The sequence below is a fragment of the Hemiscyllium ocellatum genome, chromosome 37 (genome assembly GCF_020745735.1).
Source record: "Hemiscyllium ocellatum isolate sHemOce1 chromosome 37, sHemOce1.pat.X.cur, whole genome shotgun sequence".
In the NCBI taxonomy this organism is placed as follows: domain Eukaryota; kingdom Metazoa; phylum Chordata; class Chondrichthyes; order Orectolobiformes; family Hemiscylliidae; genus Hemiscyllium; species Hemiscyllium ocellatum.
The window spans coordinates 44,014,216-44,029,468 of NC_083437.1; the positions used below are offsets into that span (position 1 = coordinate 44,014,216).

The 15,253-nt window shown below is 41.5% G+C and overlaps 1 protein-coding gene across 4 annotated transcripts in view; it reads right to left on the minus strand.

Moving 5' to 3' along the window:
• Positions 1-622: 622 nt before the first annotated feature.
• LOC132833633 (polyhomeotic-like protein 2) overlaps positions 623-15,253 on the minus strand; it is a 470,309-nt gene continuing 455,678 nt past the window's right edge. For 2 of the 4 annotated variants that reach the window (XM_060852047.1, XM_060852050.1), the window contains 5 exons: positions 12,059-12,194; positions 9,393-9,510; positions 8,797-8,950; positions 6,046-6,295; positions 623-3,260 (listed from right to left, as the gene is read on the minus strand). In XM_060852047.1, coding sequence (XP_060708030.1) covers positions 3,106-3,260; positions 6,046-6,295; positions 8,797-8,950; positions 9,393-9,510; positions 12,059-12,194 — 813 coding nt within the window. In that variant the 3' untranslated portion in view covers positions 623-3,105. The remainder of the gene's footprint in view (positions 3,261-6,045; positions 6,296-8,796; positions 8,951-9,392; positions 9,511-12,058; positions 12,195-15,253) is intronic. The other 2 variants (XM_060852049.1, XM_060852048.1) reach the window with 2 other exon arrangements.

Genomic DNA, 15,253 nt, shown 5'->3' on the forward strand with positions numbered 1-15,253 from the left:
AGACTCATCAACTTTATGAACATTTAAATGGTTATTAGATAAACATATGGATGAAAATGGAGTAGTGAGGATAGATAGGCGTCAGATTGTTTCCACAGATTGGCGCAATGTCGAGGGCTGAAGGGCCTGTACTCACTGTAATGTTCTATCACTTCAATGGGTAACTTGCTGATCAAACTTCAGTCAGCCAACACAACCTGGGGAATATGGATCACGGGTCAGAATTGGGGATTCTAGTCAACTCTCCTCCGTTGTTCTCCTGTCTTGTACATTGGCTGTTGAAACCAGTTGTAGCATTTGACTTTTGCTCTCTAACAGAGATCACTGAACTGCACTTGGGAGCCTCTGGTTTAATACAGGCAAGTACCAGATCGGGCAGTGCACAGCTAAGCCAGAGGTCTGTAAGGTGTAACCATCTCAAAGGACAGTGGAATTTTATTTATTTGAATATAGTTTCTGTGGATTGAGCTAGGAGTTTTTCAAATACCATTTTGTCAAATACACATTTCAGTACTAATACTTTTTCACAAAAATACAAACACAAAACACACAAAAGTAATTCAAAGCTTTTTTTAAAAAAAACTACAAATGACTTATCATACAAATTCAAGTCCTGAACAAATGAACATTGAAATGTAATCAACACAGTACTTCCTCTAAAGGAAAAGAAACAAACAGGACAGGGAAATGACCAAATCTGGTAAGCCACATTTTTGAACATGTCTTTGGTCATCTGAAGCCTTTCTATTTGTAGTGTACAAAAGATGGTTTCCTTAAGTGGAATACAGACACTAATGTGAAAAGGCATGTTTGACTTGTAGACACTAAAATGCTACGTAATTTCATAAGCTCAGAATACTCACAACATTTAGAAGGACATTGCCTACCTTGCCAGACAAGTTACCAGGTCAAAAGGAATTCAAAACACTTCATAATCCACTGTTTGCAATACCTATTACATTTTAAGTAAATAACAGTGCAGACTTTCCAAAAGCAAGTGTGCCAGGTTTGAGCAAAGTTATCAGGGGAGCTAAAAACTTTCTTCGCTCAGACTCCTCGTGAAACCTTATTTTCTTTTAGCTTTTGGCAAAAATAAAATGAAATCCTTATAAAACAGAAAAAAAAGCGGAGTAAGGTTCGTTAGACAGCTAATACTTGACCTTCTGTGACTGGTGTGTAGTAGTTACCAGAAATTAAATGTTTTAGTTGCTCCGTGTGATCGTAGAATTTTTTTCTTTTTAAGGTTAGCCACTTGAAATGAACCACTTATAGCAACTGTGAAGCAAGAGAAAGGAATTCTGGGAGTCTCCTGTGTATGTAAATATTGAAGTAAATCAGATTTTCAGTTTAAGAACTGCCTGCACAACACTAAGTAAGCCAGTGACCAGCTGCACACCCAAAATATATTGTCCCTTTAACAACATTAAAAATCAATGGTTAAAGCTACATTTCTATGTCTTGCTTTGTAAGATCATATTTTATTTTTAATTTCATTGGTCTTTAAGGTCAGCAAATACAGTATTCATCAATAAGAATGGAGGTAATATTGCACCATTAACAGTGTGCTGTCATACAAGACTCCAAACTCTGCAAGTGGCCAAAAGATTGTTTTTGTTACAACCCAACCGGTCACTGAGCTTTGGCCAGCAATGGTAATGGTTGTGCTGCACTAACAACCATACCACTTCTACCAAAACTAGTTGATTGAGAACAGTGGGGAGATTTCACGTGGGGGAATGCAGAGAGTGAACAATAGGTGCAAAGCTGCAGGTTCTAAATCAAAGATGGTCAGTGCCTCAGTTAGCTTGAATGCTTCTGGGGTATTAGAGCTTATAGACGTTGAGTGCCATGGTGGGAGGTGGGGGTAAAACTAGCTATTAGCTTCAGTATTTCTGGGATTTGATTACTGGAGGTGTTGGGAGGGGAAGGGGAAGGGGGAGGGGGTGTGGGGGGTGTGAAGTGAGAGAGAGAGAGAGAGAGAGATGACAAGCTACTCCCGATATAATGGAAGTGTGTATGTGACCATAAGTCAAGTACAGGATTGTGACTGGTCCCTCCCATTCACTGCGCAGAATCAATCTTCAAGAGCTGTGGCCTGGATTAATTGGCATGTAGACAAATAGCAACTGGATTGGGTGAGAACACAATTGCCTCTGTCCTTTTATCACTTTGTAAATTCCCAACTCCTCCTGGGAATGCAGCTCAGACTCTTGTACTAAATCACACAAGAGCCAGCTGCATGTCATCTTAACCCTTCAGTTTAATCCATGCACTAAAATAAAATATTTTCAGTTGTAATACTAAATTCTGGCCTGTTCAGATTTCTGAATCGCTATTATAAAAGCTCAGGAAAAAAAAATGTGAAAGAGGAAAAAAGGATCTTGGAAAATGAAATCTATGGCATGTTGGGGAAAGAATATTTACAGGTGAGGGTTTTCAGCTGTAGTTTATAAAGGAAATACTGCCACACAGACAGAACATTAAATCACTTGTTTCTTTTACGTGATCTAAAAATTCTAGAAACAGGAACATCCACACAAATACTTCATCCAATCTTATACAATTACAATTAGAGTCATTTTACAGCACCATTGTTATTCCAGGCACATTAAAAGATCACAAAATAGATCTTGATTATCAAATCATTCTACAGCAAGTCTAATCTCTAAACATGCAGATTCAAATAGAGACCAACCTCAGGACAGGTCTAGTTCCAAAAACACAATGATTTTCAGGATGTCAGTGAGGTGTCCAATTGCCAACCACTGGCAGGTTCACAACATTCTGTAAAAGAATCATTATCTAAACACTCAATGCATTGAATCACATTGGGGAGAAGACTTCTTGCGCCAATACTGCTGCATTTATTTTTGCTTATGGAATATCACTTCCTTTTCCATATTCAGGAAAAATGGTACCCGGAATGCGAGCTTCTCATGAAGCCAATAATTGTTTTGTGTTGCACCCATTGCAGTTGGAGTTTATTGTACAACACTTCCGTTTTCTTTCCAAACAGAACTATCATCACAGTGACCAGAAACCTCGGCTTATAGAATAGCCATTCCGCTAGTTGTCCAACGTTCCTCTATTTCTCATAGCTTTTGGTTAAGAATCTTTCAGCATGTTGATTCGGGCATAAATTTTCAAAGCCGGGCCTAACTTAATGTTCATGGCAGTCATCAGATGATCTTCTTTGAGCAGCAAAAGGGCCTGGCCATCAATTTCCTGTGCCCGGAATTCATCAGCAATCTCCTGGCAACCTGAGGAAAAACAGACAACAAGAACTTGACAGCCCTGGAATTTACACGCTCAATGAAATGCTGTTTTCCCTTCTGTAAGTGTCAGGATAAATTAAAATCACAAATTGCTGGAGAGGCTCAACCAGTCTGACAGCATCTTTGGAGAGAAAAACAAATATTTCAAGTGCAATGACTTTCTCTGATAGATGTTGCCAGAATCACTGAGTTTCTCCAACACTTAATGCTTTTGTTTCACATCTCCAGCATCCGCAGTTCTTTGTTTTAGTATCTATCAGGATAAAGTCCAATGCGTGTCATGTTTCTGAGTGCTCTGAGCAACTCTTCCTTTCCAGTTCAATACTTTTAAATGTGCAGTGTGATGTGCAAAGTTTTGGAACAGTTTCCTGCTGGTTATGATCCATGTATAATAAAACCATAAAGGGTCTCATCTTCCACTTGGTGAATCATAGAATTCCTACAGTGTGGAATCAGGATATTTGGCTCAAAACATCACACCGACCTGCCAACGAATAACCCACCCAGACCCATTCCCCTATCCTACATTTACACCTAACCTACACAGCCCTGAACATGACGGGCAATTTAGCATGGCTAATTCACCTAACCCGCACATCTTTGAACTGGGAGGAAACCAGAGCACCTGGAGGAAACCCACGCAGACATGGGGAGAATGTGCAAACTCCACACAGACAGTCACCCACGAATTGAACCTGGATCCCTGGCACTGAGACACAGCAGTGCTAACTACTGAGCCACCGTGCCATTCACAGGTAGCCTGATGAAGGAGCAGCACTCAAAGCTGGTATTTACAAATAAATCTGTTGGACCTGGTGTTGTGAGATTTTTAAACTCTGTCTAAACTACTGTTAAGAGAAGTGAAATTGAAGGATAGGATAGAAAGCTATCATGCTATGAAGTGTGAAAAGTACTGCAGAAGTACAAAATATTTTTTAAAAAGGTTCTTGGAATGTAACACAAGGAAACAAATATTATGCCAGAGTTTTATAAAGCTCTGATCTAATTCCATCTGGAGTAACTGGCTTTAGTTCTGGGCACCACACTTTATTCTTGCATGGGAATGTAGGCATCACTGGCAAGGCTAGCATCTGATGTTCTTGAACTGAGTGTTTTGCTAAGGCTATTTCAGAGGACAGTTAAGAGCCAATCACATCACTGTGGGTCTCGAGTCATCTGTCAGCCAGACTGGGGAACACATTTTCTCCACTAAAGGATATTAGTGAACTCGATGGGTTCTTTTTTTAAGATGGGATCACGAATATTAAAAACTTATATTCCAGAATTATTAACTAAATTTCAATTCACTAACTACCAAGATGGGATGTGAACCCATTTGGATCTCTGGATTACTAGTCTGGTGGCATTACCACTAAAGTGCATCACTCATTGACAGAGTAGGCTTTTAATAACTGATAACTGTTTCATGGTTACCGTTACGGAGACTAGCTTTACATTTCAGATTTATTAATGGAATTCTAATTCCATGAGTTGCTCTGGTAGGATTTGAACCCATGTCCACAAAGCATTAGCTGCGGGGTCTCTGGATTACTAGTGACATTGCCATTATACCAAAGTCTGTCCTCAAGAAGGAGATACTGACCTCAGGAGGGGATGCAGAACAGATTCTACTAAATAAAAGGGAAGATTTTGAGGACAGGTTCCACAGACTGCAATCACATTCCCGTTACTGAGGACTTCAGGAATGATGCAATTGTAATATTTTAAGACAGAACCTTAAAGTAGGTCATTTAGGGATGATTCTGGATTAGTGGTGCTGGAAGAGCACAGCAGTTCAGGCAGCATCCAAGGAGCAGCGAAATCGATGTTTCGGGCAAAAGCCCAGGGATGATGTCCAAAAAGCATTTCCTCCCCCACAATTGATTGGGGTTAGGTCAACTGAAAAGTTCAAAACTATAAGATTTTTCTTAAGATCAACCATAATTGAATTGAATGGCAGCCTAAACTTATAATGCAGAACGGCTTCCTTCTGTTGCTAGATTTGGAATGTTTTAGAATATCCAATAAATATGAAAGGATATATGATGAATAGGACAGACAGAATGTGAGGTGATGTAATTAGTCTGACAGCTAGAGAGAGAGGGATACAGTGGAACCTTGATTATCTGGCATTCGATTATCCGAATTTCGGATTATCCGGACAAGATCGCAAGGTCCTGATGCTTGGCTAAACTGTTATCTGAACATTCATTATTCAAATGTTGAGGTTCATCTGTATTTATCTCTCTCCTCGCAGCTAAAGTGCTTGGATGTGAACTCTGATTAGTTGGTCTTCAGTGCTCATCAGCAGCTATTATCCAGGCACAAGCTGAAGAAAAGCCAATCAATCGCAAGAGAGAGAGGCTGGTACTCCTGAAATGTGTACATCTTTGGAAGTCAGTACTCTTCATAGAGGGGGATTTAAAACTGACATTAAGGGCACTGCATACTGCTCATTTCACAAGTCCACACCATTCAGTGTAGAAACACAAATGAGACCATGTCATAACCTCCACACTTTCAGTTTGTGGCATTGATACAGTGTATTGAAGCCATGTACACTCTGTTGGAGTTATAGCTATGGGGACAAAAGGCTTTCATACTAAACATCGAGAGACCCTAACAAAAAGGGCAGATAGAGAAAACCAAATTTGCACATAAACAACAAAGAATATAAGTACAAATTTCAGGAGCAGGTTTACATAAAATCAATTTCTTAAACTGACCCCCACCAAGTAAAATCTAAATACATTTGATGAAACTAAAATACCTGGCAGTGAGCGGATGAACTCACACACGTCCTCCACGTTCCACTTGGTGGGGTCATTGGGTAAAAAGTGATGACCGATTCCCATTGGTTCTCGCACTCTCATATCATGAATATCCAACTCTCGATCATTCTGGCGCCTCCGAGATGTTGAGGAACTGGCAGAGATGGGTGACAGTGGTTCCTCATAGCTGGAGTTATCTGATCCTCTGCTGGAGTCCTCCTGATTTAACCCTACGTTGGCTGGTGGCTGCTGGGAAATGAAGTAAACATCATGGCAGTGGCAGGAACAGCCCAAAGTTCAAAATTGTAAGTCATGGGATCAAAACTCAAACTTCCTACCTAGCAACTTTGTGGGTGGATCTGCACAACAAAAACTGCAGCTTAGGAACAAAAGATAAATGATGGCCCAGTGATGACAACATCCATAATAAATTAAAAACAGTGGGTTCTTTTAAAAGGGGGAGTTAGCTGTTTCAAAAGCATGGTCTGTCAATAAAGATCCTCTATGTTTGTTGCAAATGCCTGTTCATGAAAAACAACAACCATTCATCCTCAGGAATCAAAGTACACAATTCTTTGAATAAGGATGGAAGAATAAAAACAGGAAATACTTGTGTGAACTCAGTCAAGCCGCACAGGTTCAAGCAGTATGTGGGAGATAATACTAAATTCAAACCCCACCTGTAGTGATACGGTGTTAAACTCAAACAGAAGGGACATATCTGTGGATTCTGCACTTCAGACTGACTCGAGTGCCTTGAAGAGGAAATATATCACACCTAGCTTCCTTTAACCCTCACCCTGAGAGCAAGTACTTATGGCAGAATACAGTTCTACAAGATCCTCATTTACCTGGCTTTTTATCTGTTTTTGTGTGTGTGCCACATCTGTCTGTGCATGCAGGTTTCATTATCAAGGCTACCCAATACAGACATGCATACTTTCTGTGCAGAGTCACTCCGAGAACATTCAAAATGGAAATCCCCTTGTGGCTGAGGGAATACAGAGACCACTTGCATTGTAAACCATGCGATTAAACAGTGGTCCTCCAGGTTTCATAACAAGCTTAAACTACAGTACAGTCATCATATTAGTCCAATGTGCTGCTCAGCATATAAAACACCCAAAACTCATTTCCTACCAATGCCAAATGGCATATGTTTGATAGCCCTCATGCAATGCACCGTGGGTCATCTTACTGCAGTAAAGGTGTTTTCGGTATGCATTTTCTTTGGTTGCAAACCAGTTTGTAAAAATAATCGCTCAAGTTGAGCAGAGAGAGGGTTTTCACTGGGGAGTTGAGCAGCTTCAGAGGCAGCTTGGGAGCACAATTGTGCACAAACTCATTGAAAGAATACTGGCCTTAGGGGAGATTAATTTAATCGGCACTTGTGCCTTTTACTGGAATGATATTCCTGCTGATGGGTCTTTGATTCTTCACCAGTTGTATTCTTCATTTGTTTAAACAGAGATATTCTTCTTTCCTCTCTATCCTTGGGCTAGAAATGTTGATCAGCTGCATGTATTGTGTCCATCTCTAGGGCTTTTCTCATTCATGTTGCTATTCAGAGTGAACTGGCCAGCTGGAAAACTCAGTGCCTGAACACAATCAGCCACCGTGGAGAGAGCTATTCAAATGCCAATTGGGTACAGCTTCACTTTAATTATTCCTGGGCTCTGTCCAGTTGATGACTAATTGAAATTTTTGCTGAAATGAATTTAACACTGTCCTGACCAAAGCAGAGTTCACAATCTGGGTCCACGGCTTCTCAACTAAATTTCTGCATTGAGCAATCAAATAGACTTTTATCCTTGGAGCTTCTCTAACTGTCTGAAACACAATGCAAAAATCTGAATTTGGGGAAAATGCATAATCATAGATAAAAAAAATGGTTGCTATATTTTTTGAGATATAAACTTTATTAATAACCTTCATGTCGCCATGATCCTATTGAATGGCAGTGTAGGCTCAAGGTTTCTAAACAGCCTGCTCATGGATCTATTTCTTATAGTCAGACTGTCTTAAATTACAAACTCAGCTAAAATTCTGCTTGTTCATGTTCCTTGCTGGCCATTCTTGTCTTTACTGACTTTCAACTGTTCCCAGTTTCCCAAATGCTCCATTTAAAATTCTCATTGTTGCACTTCTTAGGCCTCTCCCTCCTTACATTACAATTCCCTTCCACAATTAAACCAGCCTCTGACTCTGAGCTTCTGTCCAACATTCTCTCTCCTTCGTTCACCACCAGTGGCTGTGCTTTCAGCATCCTTGACATCATAGAACTTCCTACCCAAGAACCTCCACCTCTCCATTTCCCTCTCCTCTTTTAAGAACTTTCATAGAATCCAAGCTTTGATCACCTCTGCTAATATCCACTTTTCTTTGAAGGTCTGTATTCAATCTTTCTCTTTAAACATTTAATGCCATACTTTGGGACAGTCCTTTGCATTAAAAAGCATTACATAAATAATGCAGAGATTTTGTTTACTCACCATTGCCATGGGATGTTGAGATGATTTGCAGCATCTCTAGTAAACTAATCCCAGCTTGGATTATGGTGCAAGAACAGAAGTTGGCCATTCAGCCCATTATATCTGTTTCACCATTCAATCACAGGGTGAAGACTGAACCTGGTCAATATTGTTGCTTCACGCATGGCAACACATCCGGCCAAGAACAGATTACTTTCAAAGAAAAGCCAAGTCTAATAACGCAAAACCCCGACTGCATTTTGAACGATGTGACTTTACCTTCGGCTGTTTCTTGTGTTGCTCTTTGTTGGCATTGTGCAAGCTGTTCTTCCTTGGCCCCCTTCGCCCTAATTTGCTGGCTTCCTTCTTCTGCAAGTATTTGCTTTTATCTGGTTTGAAGAGACCCACTCGCTTACTGCAGCCAACATTGTACCTATCAACCACATGGATAGCATTCAGTGTTGTCACCTAAAACATCAGGATTTGTCCAAAATTTCTCCCTGATCCTTTACTGGAATGAACCCCCAGTGGCTAAACTTACAACTTGGGCCTGATTTAAGAATATACTTTATGACCCAGCCTCAATAGCTCTCTGGGATAAACATTTCCCCAGATTCACCATCCCACAAGAGAAGAAAGTCCTCCTCATCTTAGTCTTGGATGGCAAGTATACAAAGTTGAATGACTGACTCAGATTGGCCAGAAATTTACCAAACAAACCGAAGGAAGAAATTCCTGGGGAAGTTTAATGAGAGATTATTGAGTCTCAAATTTAAAATTAAGGTTTAGTACAGATGCTACTGCAATCCTCAAAAGGCAAATCTCAATCGCCAACACACAGTTTTGAGTATTATGTGCTTGTGCTGATAGGTTACCTCTTTGCACAGGCCATGGAGCAAAATCTCTTCGATCCCTTAAACTTATGAGCGTAATCAAGCCTTCCACAAAATTCACATTTCAGTTTGAGAGCATCTTCTTCCTTTTCCTTCGAGTCTGAACAGAAGGCAGAGAATGGTCATTGAAAAAGATGCAAAACAAGACACTCCTTCACAACACCAAGTTATCTAAATATTAGCTTAGAATATCATGGACTATACACGTATGTGTACCTCTCAGACCTTTTGGAAACAATACAGCAAAGAACACAAAACTATTCATCTGGAGTCACTGAGTCCACAGCACTTTTCAAAAGAAAGTACATGACACAGTTTGTAGGCATAATAAAGCTCCTGAGTTTGAACAAAAGGTCAGATGTCAAAGAAACAGGAGGAAACTTTTCCCCCTCTCCCTGAAATCCCCCTCAAAGTAGAAAATCCAACAGAAGATCACATCACCACAAGTACCCAAGGAGAATTTGAAATCTGCATCGGTCTCCAGAAAAAGTAACTTCAGCCAGCCATAACCTAACCAGGATAACCCCCCAGTGCCAACAGCTTGTGTGCAAAGTGACTTTGTTCTCAATGTTGGTCTATAGCCAATCTGTGAATAATTCTGTTTTAATTTGTTTAAGACATCGCAGATCTTTTACATTTTCTCTCCAGACTTGGAGAGTGTGTGTTACTTTCCAAAAAGGATAGTTGAAATATTTTTACAATTTAAATCTTTAATTCTTTATTTGTTACTTAAGGAATCTGGCTGAATTTTTTTTTATATAATGAACTATATACAGTCTGACATAATTAGCAATATCTGCCATATTTTTAATGTAAACTTTGTTGTGACTGAGTGGGAGAGTAGAAAAAGGGAAATGAATCAGTTCTCCCTCCCAACTGGATCGTCAAATAATCCAGTGCAGGGAGATACTCTATACAGTGAATATTCTGCATTCTGTTGTTAAACTACAATCTAATGGGCTTTTTGAAACTAAAAGCTCTAGTATGTGAGGAATGTGGATTAAGGGTAACCTTCATTCTGCAGTTGGGTAAATCCATTAACCTGCAAGGTCCTCTCCAAGCCACTCCCTATCCTAACTTGGAAACATAAAGCCATTCTATTAGTATCACTGAGTCAAAATGCCCAAGCCTCCCTCCTGAACTCCATGGTCTGTCGTTCCAAGTCGTACATCTACAGTAATGATGTAGGAGTTGGAACTACAGACTTTGTGTTCAGCTCAATTTTGACATGGCGTGGATGACGGGAAGTGAAGTGTAGTTTGAGAAAAGCCTCATTTAAATGTAGAAAATCTGTGGTCTCCACTAATGATGTTGCTTGAAGTGGTTTAGAAACAGTCAAAGGTTTAAGGTGATTGACAAAAACAGCAATGGCAACAATGGGAGAAACCCTCTCCAACAGCGAGTGGTCAGGAACCTGACAGAGGGTGCTGCAGGAATGTCCAAATTAAGGCTTTCAAGAGGGAATTATCTGTAAAGGGAGAACAGGCAGGGTTATGAGGAAAAAGGAGTGCTGCTCAGTGAACTGTTCATTTGGAGAGCCAGCACAGACATGTTGGGCCAAATGGCCTTCTCCTATACTGTAACAATGTTGTAATTCTGTAAAAGGATTCAGCGCTATAATTGTCTTTGCTGTCACCAGCAAGTCTACCCACACTGTAAGTCCTTTGGGTGGTATTAATGTTTCCACCTGGAAAACTACTCCTGGGCAGGGAAACCTGGATATATACACACACGTGAAATACAAGGGTGTAAGGACAGGTTTCTCTGGCATGAGGGAATCTGTCTCACATTCGGTTTTATCCTCTTCTTCCAACTCCCAAACACTTAGAAGGAGCAGAAAGAAAGTGAGCATTGCAGATGCCGAAGAGTCAGTGTCGAAAAGTACAGTGCTAGAACAACAGTGATTCGGGAAGCATCCAAGGAACAGGTGAATCTACTCCTGATGAAGGGCTTATGCTCAAAACATCGACTCTCCTGCTCCTCGGATGCTGCCTGACCCAGCTGTGCTTTTCCAGCGCCACACTTTTCATCTCGAGGAGGACCTGTAATTCCAATCCATGCGTGAAGAATTTCAATTGCAACAATGAATATGCTGACTTCCTGACAAAGCCAAGATGGCTGTGCAAGCAGAATGCACGTTCCCGGTGAGAAAAGTGCTGTGTACCAGTGTAATCAGGGCACTAATCAGAAGGGAACTGATGAAAGGGGTTCCCATCCCTGGCATATCTCAATGTGAAAGTTCTTATTGTTCTGAAAAATCTCAAATAGTTTAGGTATAACAATGATCTTAGTAGCAATAATTACATTTTTAAAACCTAGCAAGAATAATTTTGATTGACATAGCAACTGCTATGTGCAACAGAATTGTAACTGAGTAATATTAATGTTCATTGTACTAGTTAGTGAGAGATTGTGACAAAGTTTTTCTGGAGGCTTGTACACATGTTGCAGAGCTGCTAAATAAAAGCAGGCAGTCTCCAAGTCTTAGACATTAGAGGAATCAAAGAGAAATGACAAATAAAATGCATGCAAGAACACTCTACCTAACACTGACCAAACAAATCAAGTTCAGTTCTAGGGTCCAGTTCATTGAACAGTCCTGCTACACATCAGGAAGTGCGAAGGAGATAGCTCAGAGAAACACGAACCTTGCTGGCTGAGGTCATCCATCTCAGAATCGGTGTTATTCAGCTGGGTTAGTTTCTCTGGTGGCTGCACGGATGCTTGTTGCTGCTGTTGCTTTTGTTTTGCCAGATTTTCAATCAGCAATGAAGAACGACCAACCTGAAAAACAGGAAAACCAGAACAATCCTATGCATGTTCTGTGGGTTGGTGCTCCCAGTGCCAAACATCATTCTCTTCCCAAAAAGAAAGGGAGTCACGCAGACATTTCTCTCAGTTGTTGCTATTGCATCTCAAAGCAAGTATCAGGAGGTTTGTTTAAAGGATGGTTAAAACTATATTTCCCTCACAACTCTCTTTCCTGACATACAACTGAGATTAGGAACTCCACACGTCAGGTGGTTACAGGTCACCACTGAAAGCCCACAGCCAAGTAGTATGTCAAAAACTCATTTGAGGCCATTTCTTAAATGGCGACTGTGATCAATATTATAATTAAATGGAAGCAACACCCAACAACAATTCCATTGGAGTTGATCTAAACAATAGATTAGAAGACTAGGTAAAAAACAATGACTGCAGATGTAGGAAACCAGATTCTGGATCAGTGGTGCTGGAAGAGCACAGCAGTTCAGGCAGCACCCAAGGAGCAGCGAAATCGATGTTTCGGGCAAAAGCCCTTCATCAGGAATAAAGGCAGAGAGCTTGAAGCGTGGAGAGATAAGCTAGAGGAGGGTGGGGGTGGGGAGAAAGTAGCATAGAGTACAATAGGTGAGTGGGGGAGGGGATGAAGGTGATAGGTCAGGGAGGAGTGGGTGGAGTGGATAGGTGGAAAGAGAGATAGGCAGGTAGGACAAGTCTGGACAAGTCATGGGGACAGTGCTGAGCTGGAAGTTTGCAAATAGGGTGGGGGTGGGGGGAGGAGGGGAAATGAGGATACTGTTAAGGTCCACAATGATGCCCTGGGATTGAAGTGTTCTGAGGAGGAAGATGAGGCGTTCTTCCTCCAGGCATCTGGTGGTGAGGGGGCAGCGGTGAAGGAGGCCCAGGACCTCCATGTCCTCGGCAGAGTGGGAGGGGGAGTTGAAATGTTGGGCCACGGGACGGTGTGGTTGATTGTTGCGGGTGTCCCGGAGATGTTCCTTAAAGCGCTCTGCTAGGAGGCGTCCACTCTCCCCAATGTAGAGGAGACCGCATCGGGAGCAACGGATACAATAAATTATATTAGTGGATGTGCAGGTAAAACTTTGATGGATGTGGAAGGCTCCTTTAGGGCCTTGAATAGATGTGAGGGAGGAGGTGAGGGTGCAGGTTTTACAGTTCCTGCGGTGGCAGGGGAAGGTGCCAGGATGGGAGGGTGGGTTGTAGGGGGGGCGTGGACCTGACCAGGTAGTCACAGAGGGAACGGCCTTTGTGGAAGACTAGGTGTCTGCTGGAACATTACCTATAACACTCCAATAACTAGTTTCTTCAACTGGAGCCACACTACCACAGGCATCTGATGAAAAACAGATTATAAATTGTCCAAAGTAATATTCTAAAGTGGTATTGGGTGATCATTAGTTAATGAATAACCTTACGATGAGTGACTGTGTCATGGAATCCATTTATACTGCCTCCCCAGTCAGAGTGATTCATACTTGGAAACAATTCAAGGAGTGACAGTAGTTTGATGCTTTTCTTAAAAGGATTGCTCTTTCTGAGATCCCTTAGTCATTAGTAAATATTAGCAAATTTCACAATAAGACGTATCACAATTGAGTGGAGGGCGTGGTGCTGGAAAAGCACAGCAGGTCAGGCAGCATCCAAGGAGCAGGAGAATCAACATTTCAGGTATTAGCCTGATGAAGGGCTTATGCTCGAAACGTCTCGAATTCTCTATTCCTGAGATGCTGCCTAACCTGCTGTGCTTTGACCAGCAACACATTTGCAGCATTCATCAGGAAACACAATTGAGATCAGTATCTCCACACTGCCACAGGTATGTGTGTGCATGTAGGCTATTATTTAGATTAAATTCTCTACAGTATGGAAACAAGCCCTTTGGCCCAACAAGTACACAATGACCCTCTGAAGAGTAACCTACCCAGGCCTCTACATTTACCCCTGACTAATGCACCTAACACTATGGCAATTTAGATCAAAATTGATTAGATTAGATTCCCGACAGTATGGAAACAGGTCTTTCGAACCAACAAGTCCACATCGACCCTCCGAATGGTAACCCACCAGACCCATTCCCAATATTTACCCCTGACTAATGCACCTAACACTATGGGCAATTTAGCAATGACCAATTCACCTGACCTGCACATCTTTGGATTGTGGGAGGAAACCGGAGCACCCAGAGGTAACCCTCACAGACACGGGGAGAATGTGCAAACTGCACACAGACAGTCACCCAAGGCTGGAATCAAACTCGGGTCCCTGGCGCTGTGAGGCAGCAGTGCTAACCACTGAATCACCATGCCGCCTGCATAATTTAGCATGGCTAATTAACCTGACCTGCACATCTTTGGACCATGGGAGGAAACCAGAGCACCCAGAGAAAACCCACACAGACACTGGGACAGTGAGGTCATTACCAATGTTACAGCTAATATTCTTCCATCTCAAGCCAGGGGTGCTGAGGCTAACTGAGACTAGCTGACTCAATCATACATTGCAGAAGGGGCCCATTGTGTCTGCATTGACAATAAACAACTCTAAATCTATCCTACTCTCCTTTCCAGCACTTGGCCCCATAACCTTGAATGTTATGACATTTCAAGTGCTCATCTAAGTACTTTTTACTCGTTACTGACGAGTGTTCTAAATGTGGAGCCTTCCTACATTGTAGGCGTCAGTGAATCAAACCCTTATTAAATGGTCATTCAGAATGACCACTGGAATTGCGGGGAGGAGTGTACAAAACTTCACATCCAACCTCCCTCTTCTCACATGAGGGATTGCCAGCTCATTTGAATGGTGAGAATGATTGGAGGGTCTTGAATTAGATTAACTTCATAGATCAGCTTTCTCAACTGAAATTAAACTCTTGTTTTTGTAGGTAACATTTCAACATCAGAAGATGCAATTCTGTAGAAAGTTGCAAGGTGTCAACTTCAGATGGAATTGAGGAAGTGCTACACTGATGGAATAAACCGAGGCCCCTTTGAAAAGGAGGGGCAAGGAGGGAAACAGGTCATCTCTGCTTTTTAACCTCTAGTAGAGACCAAGCG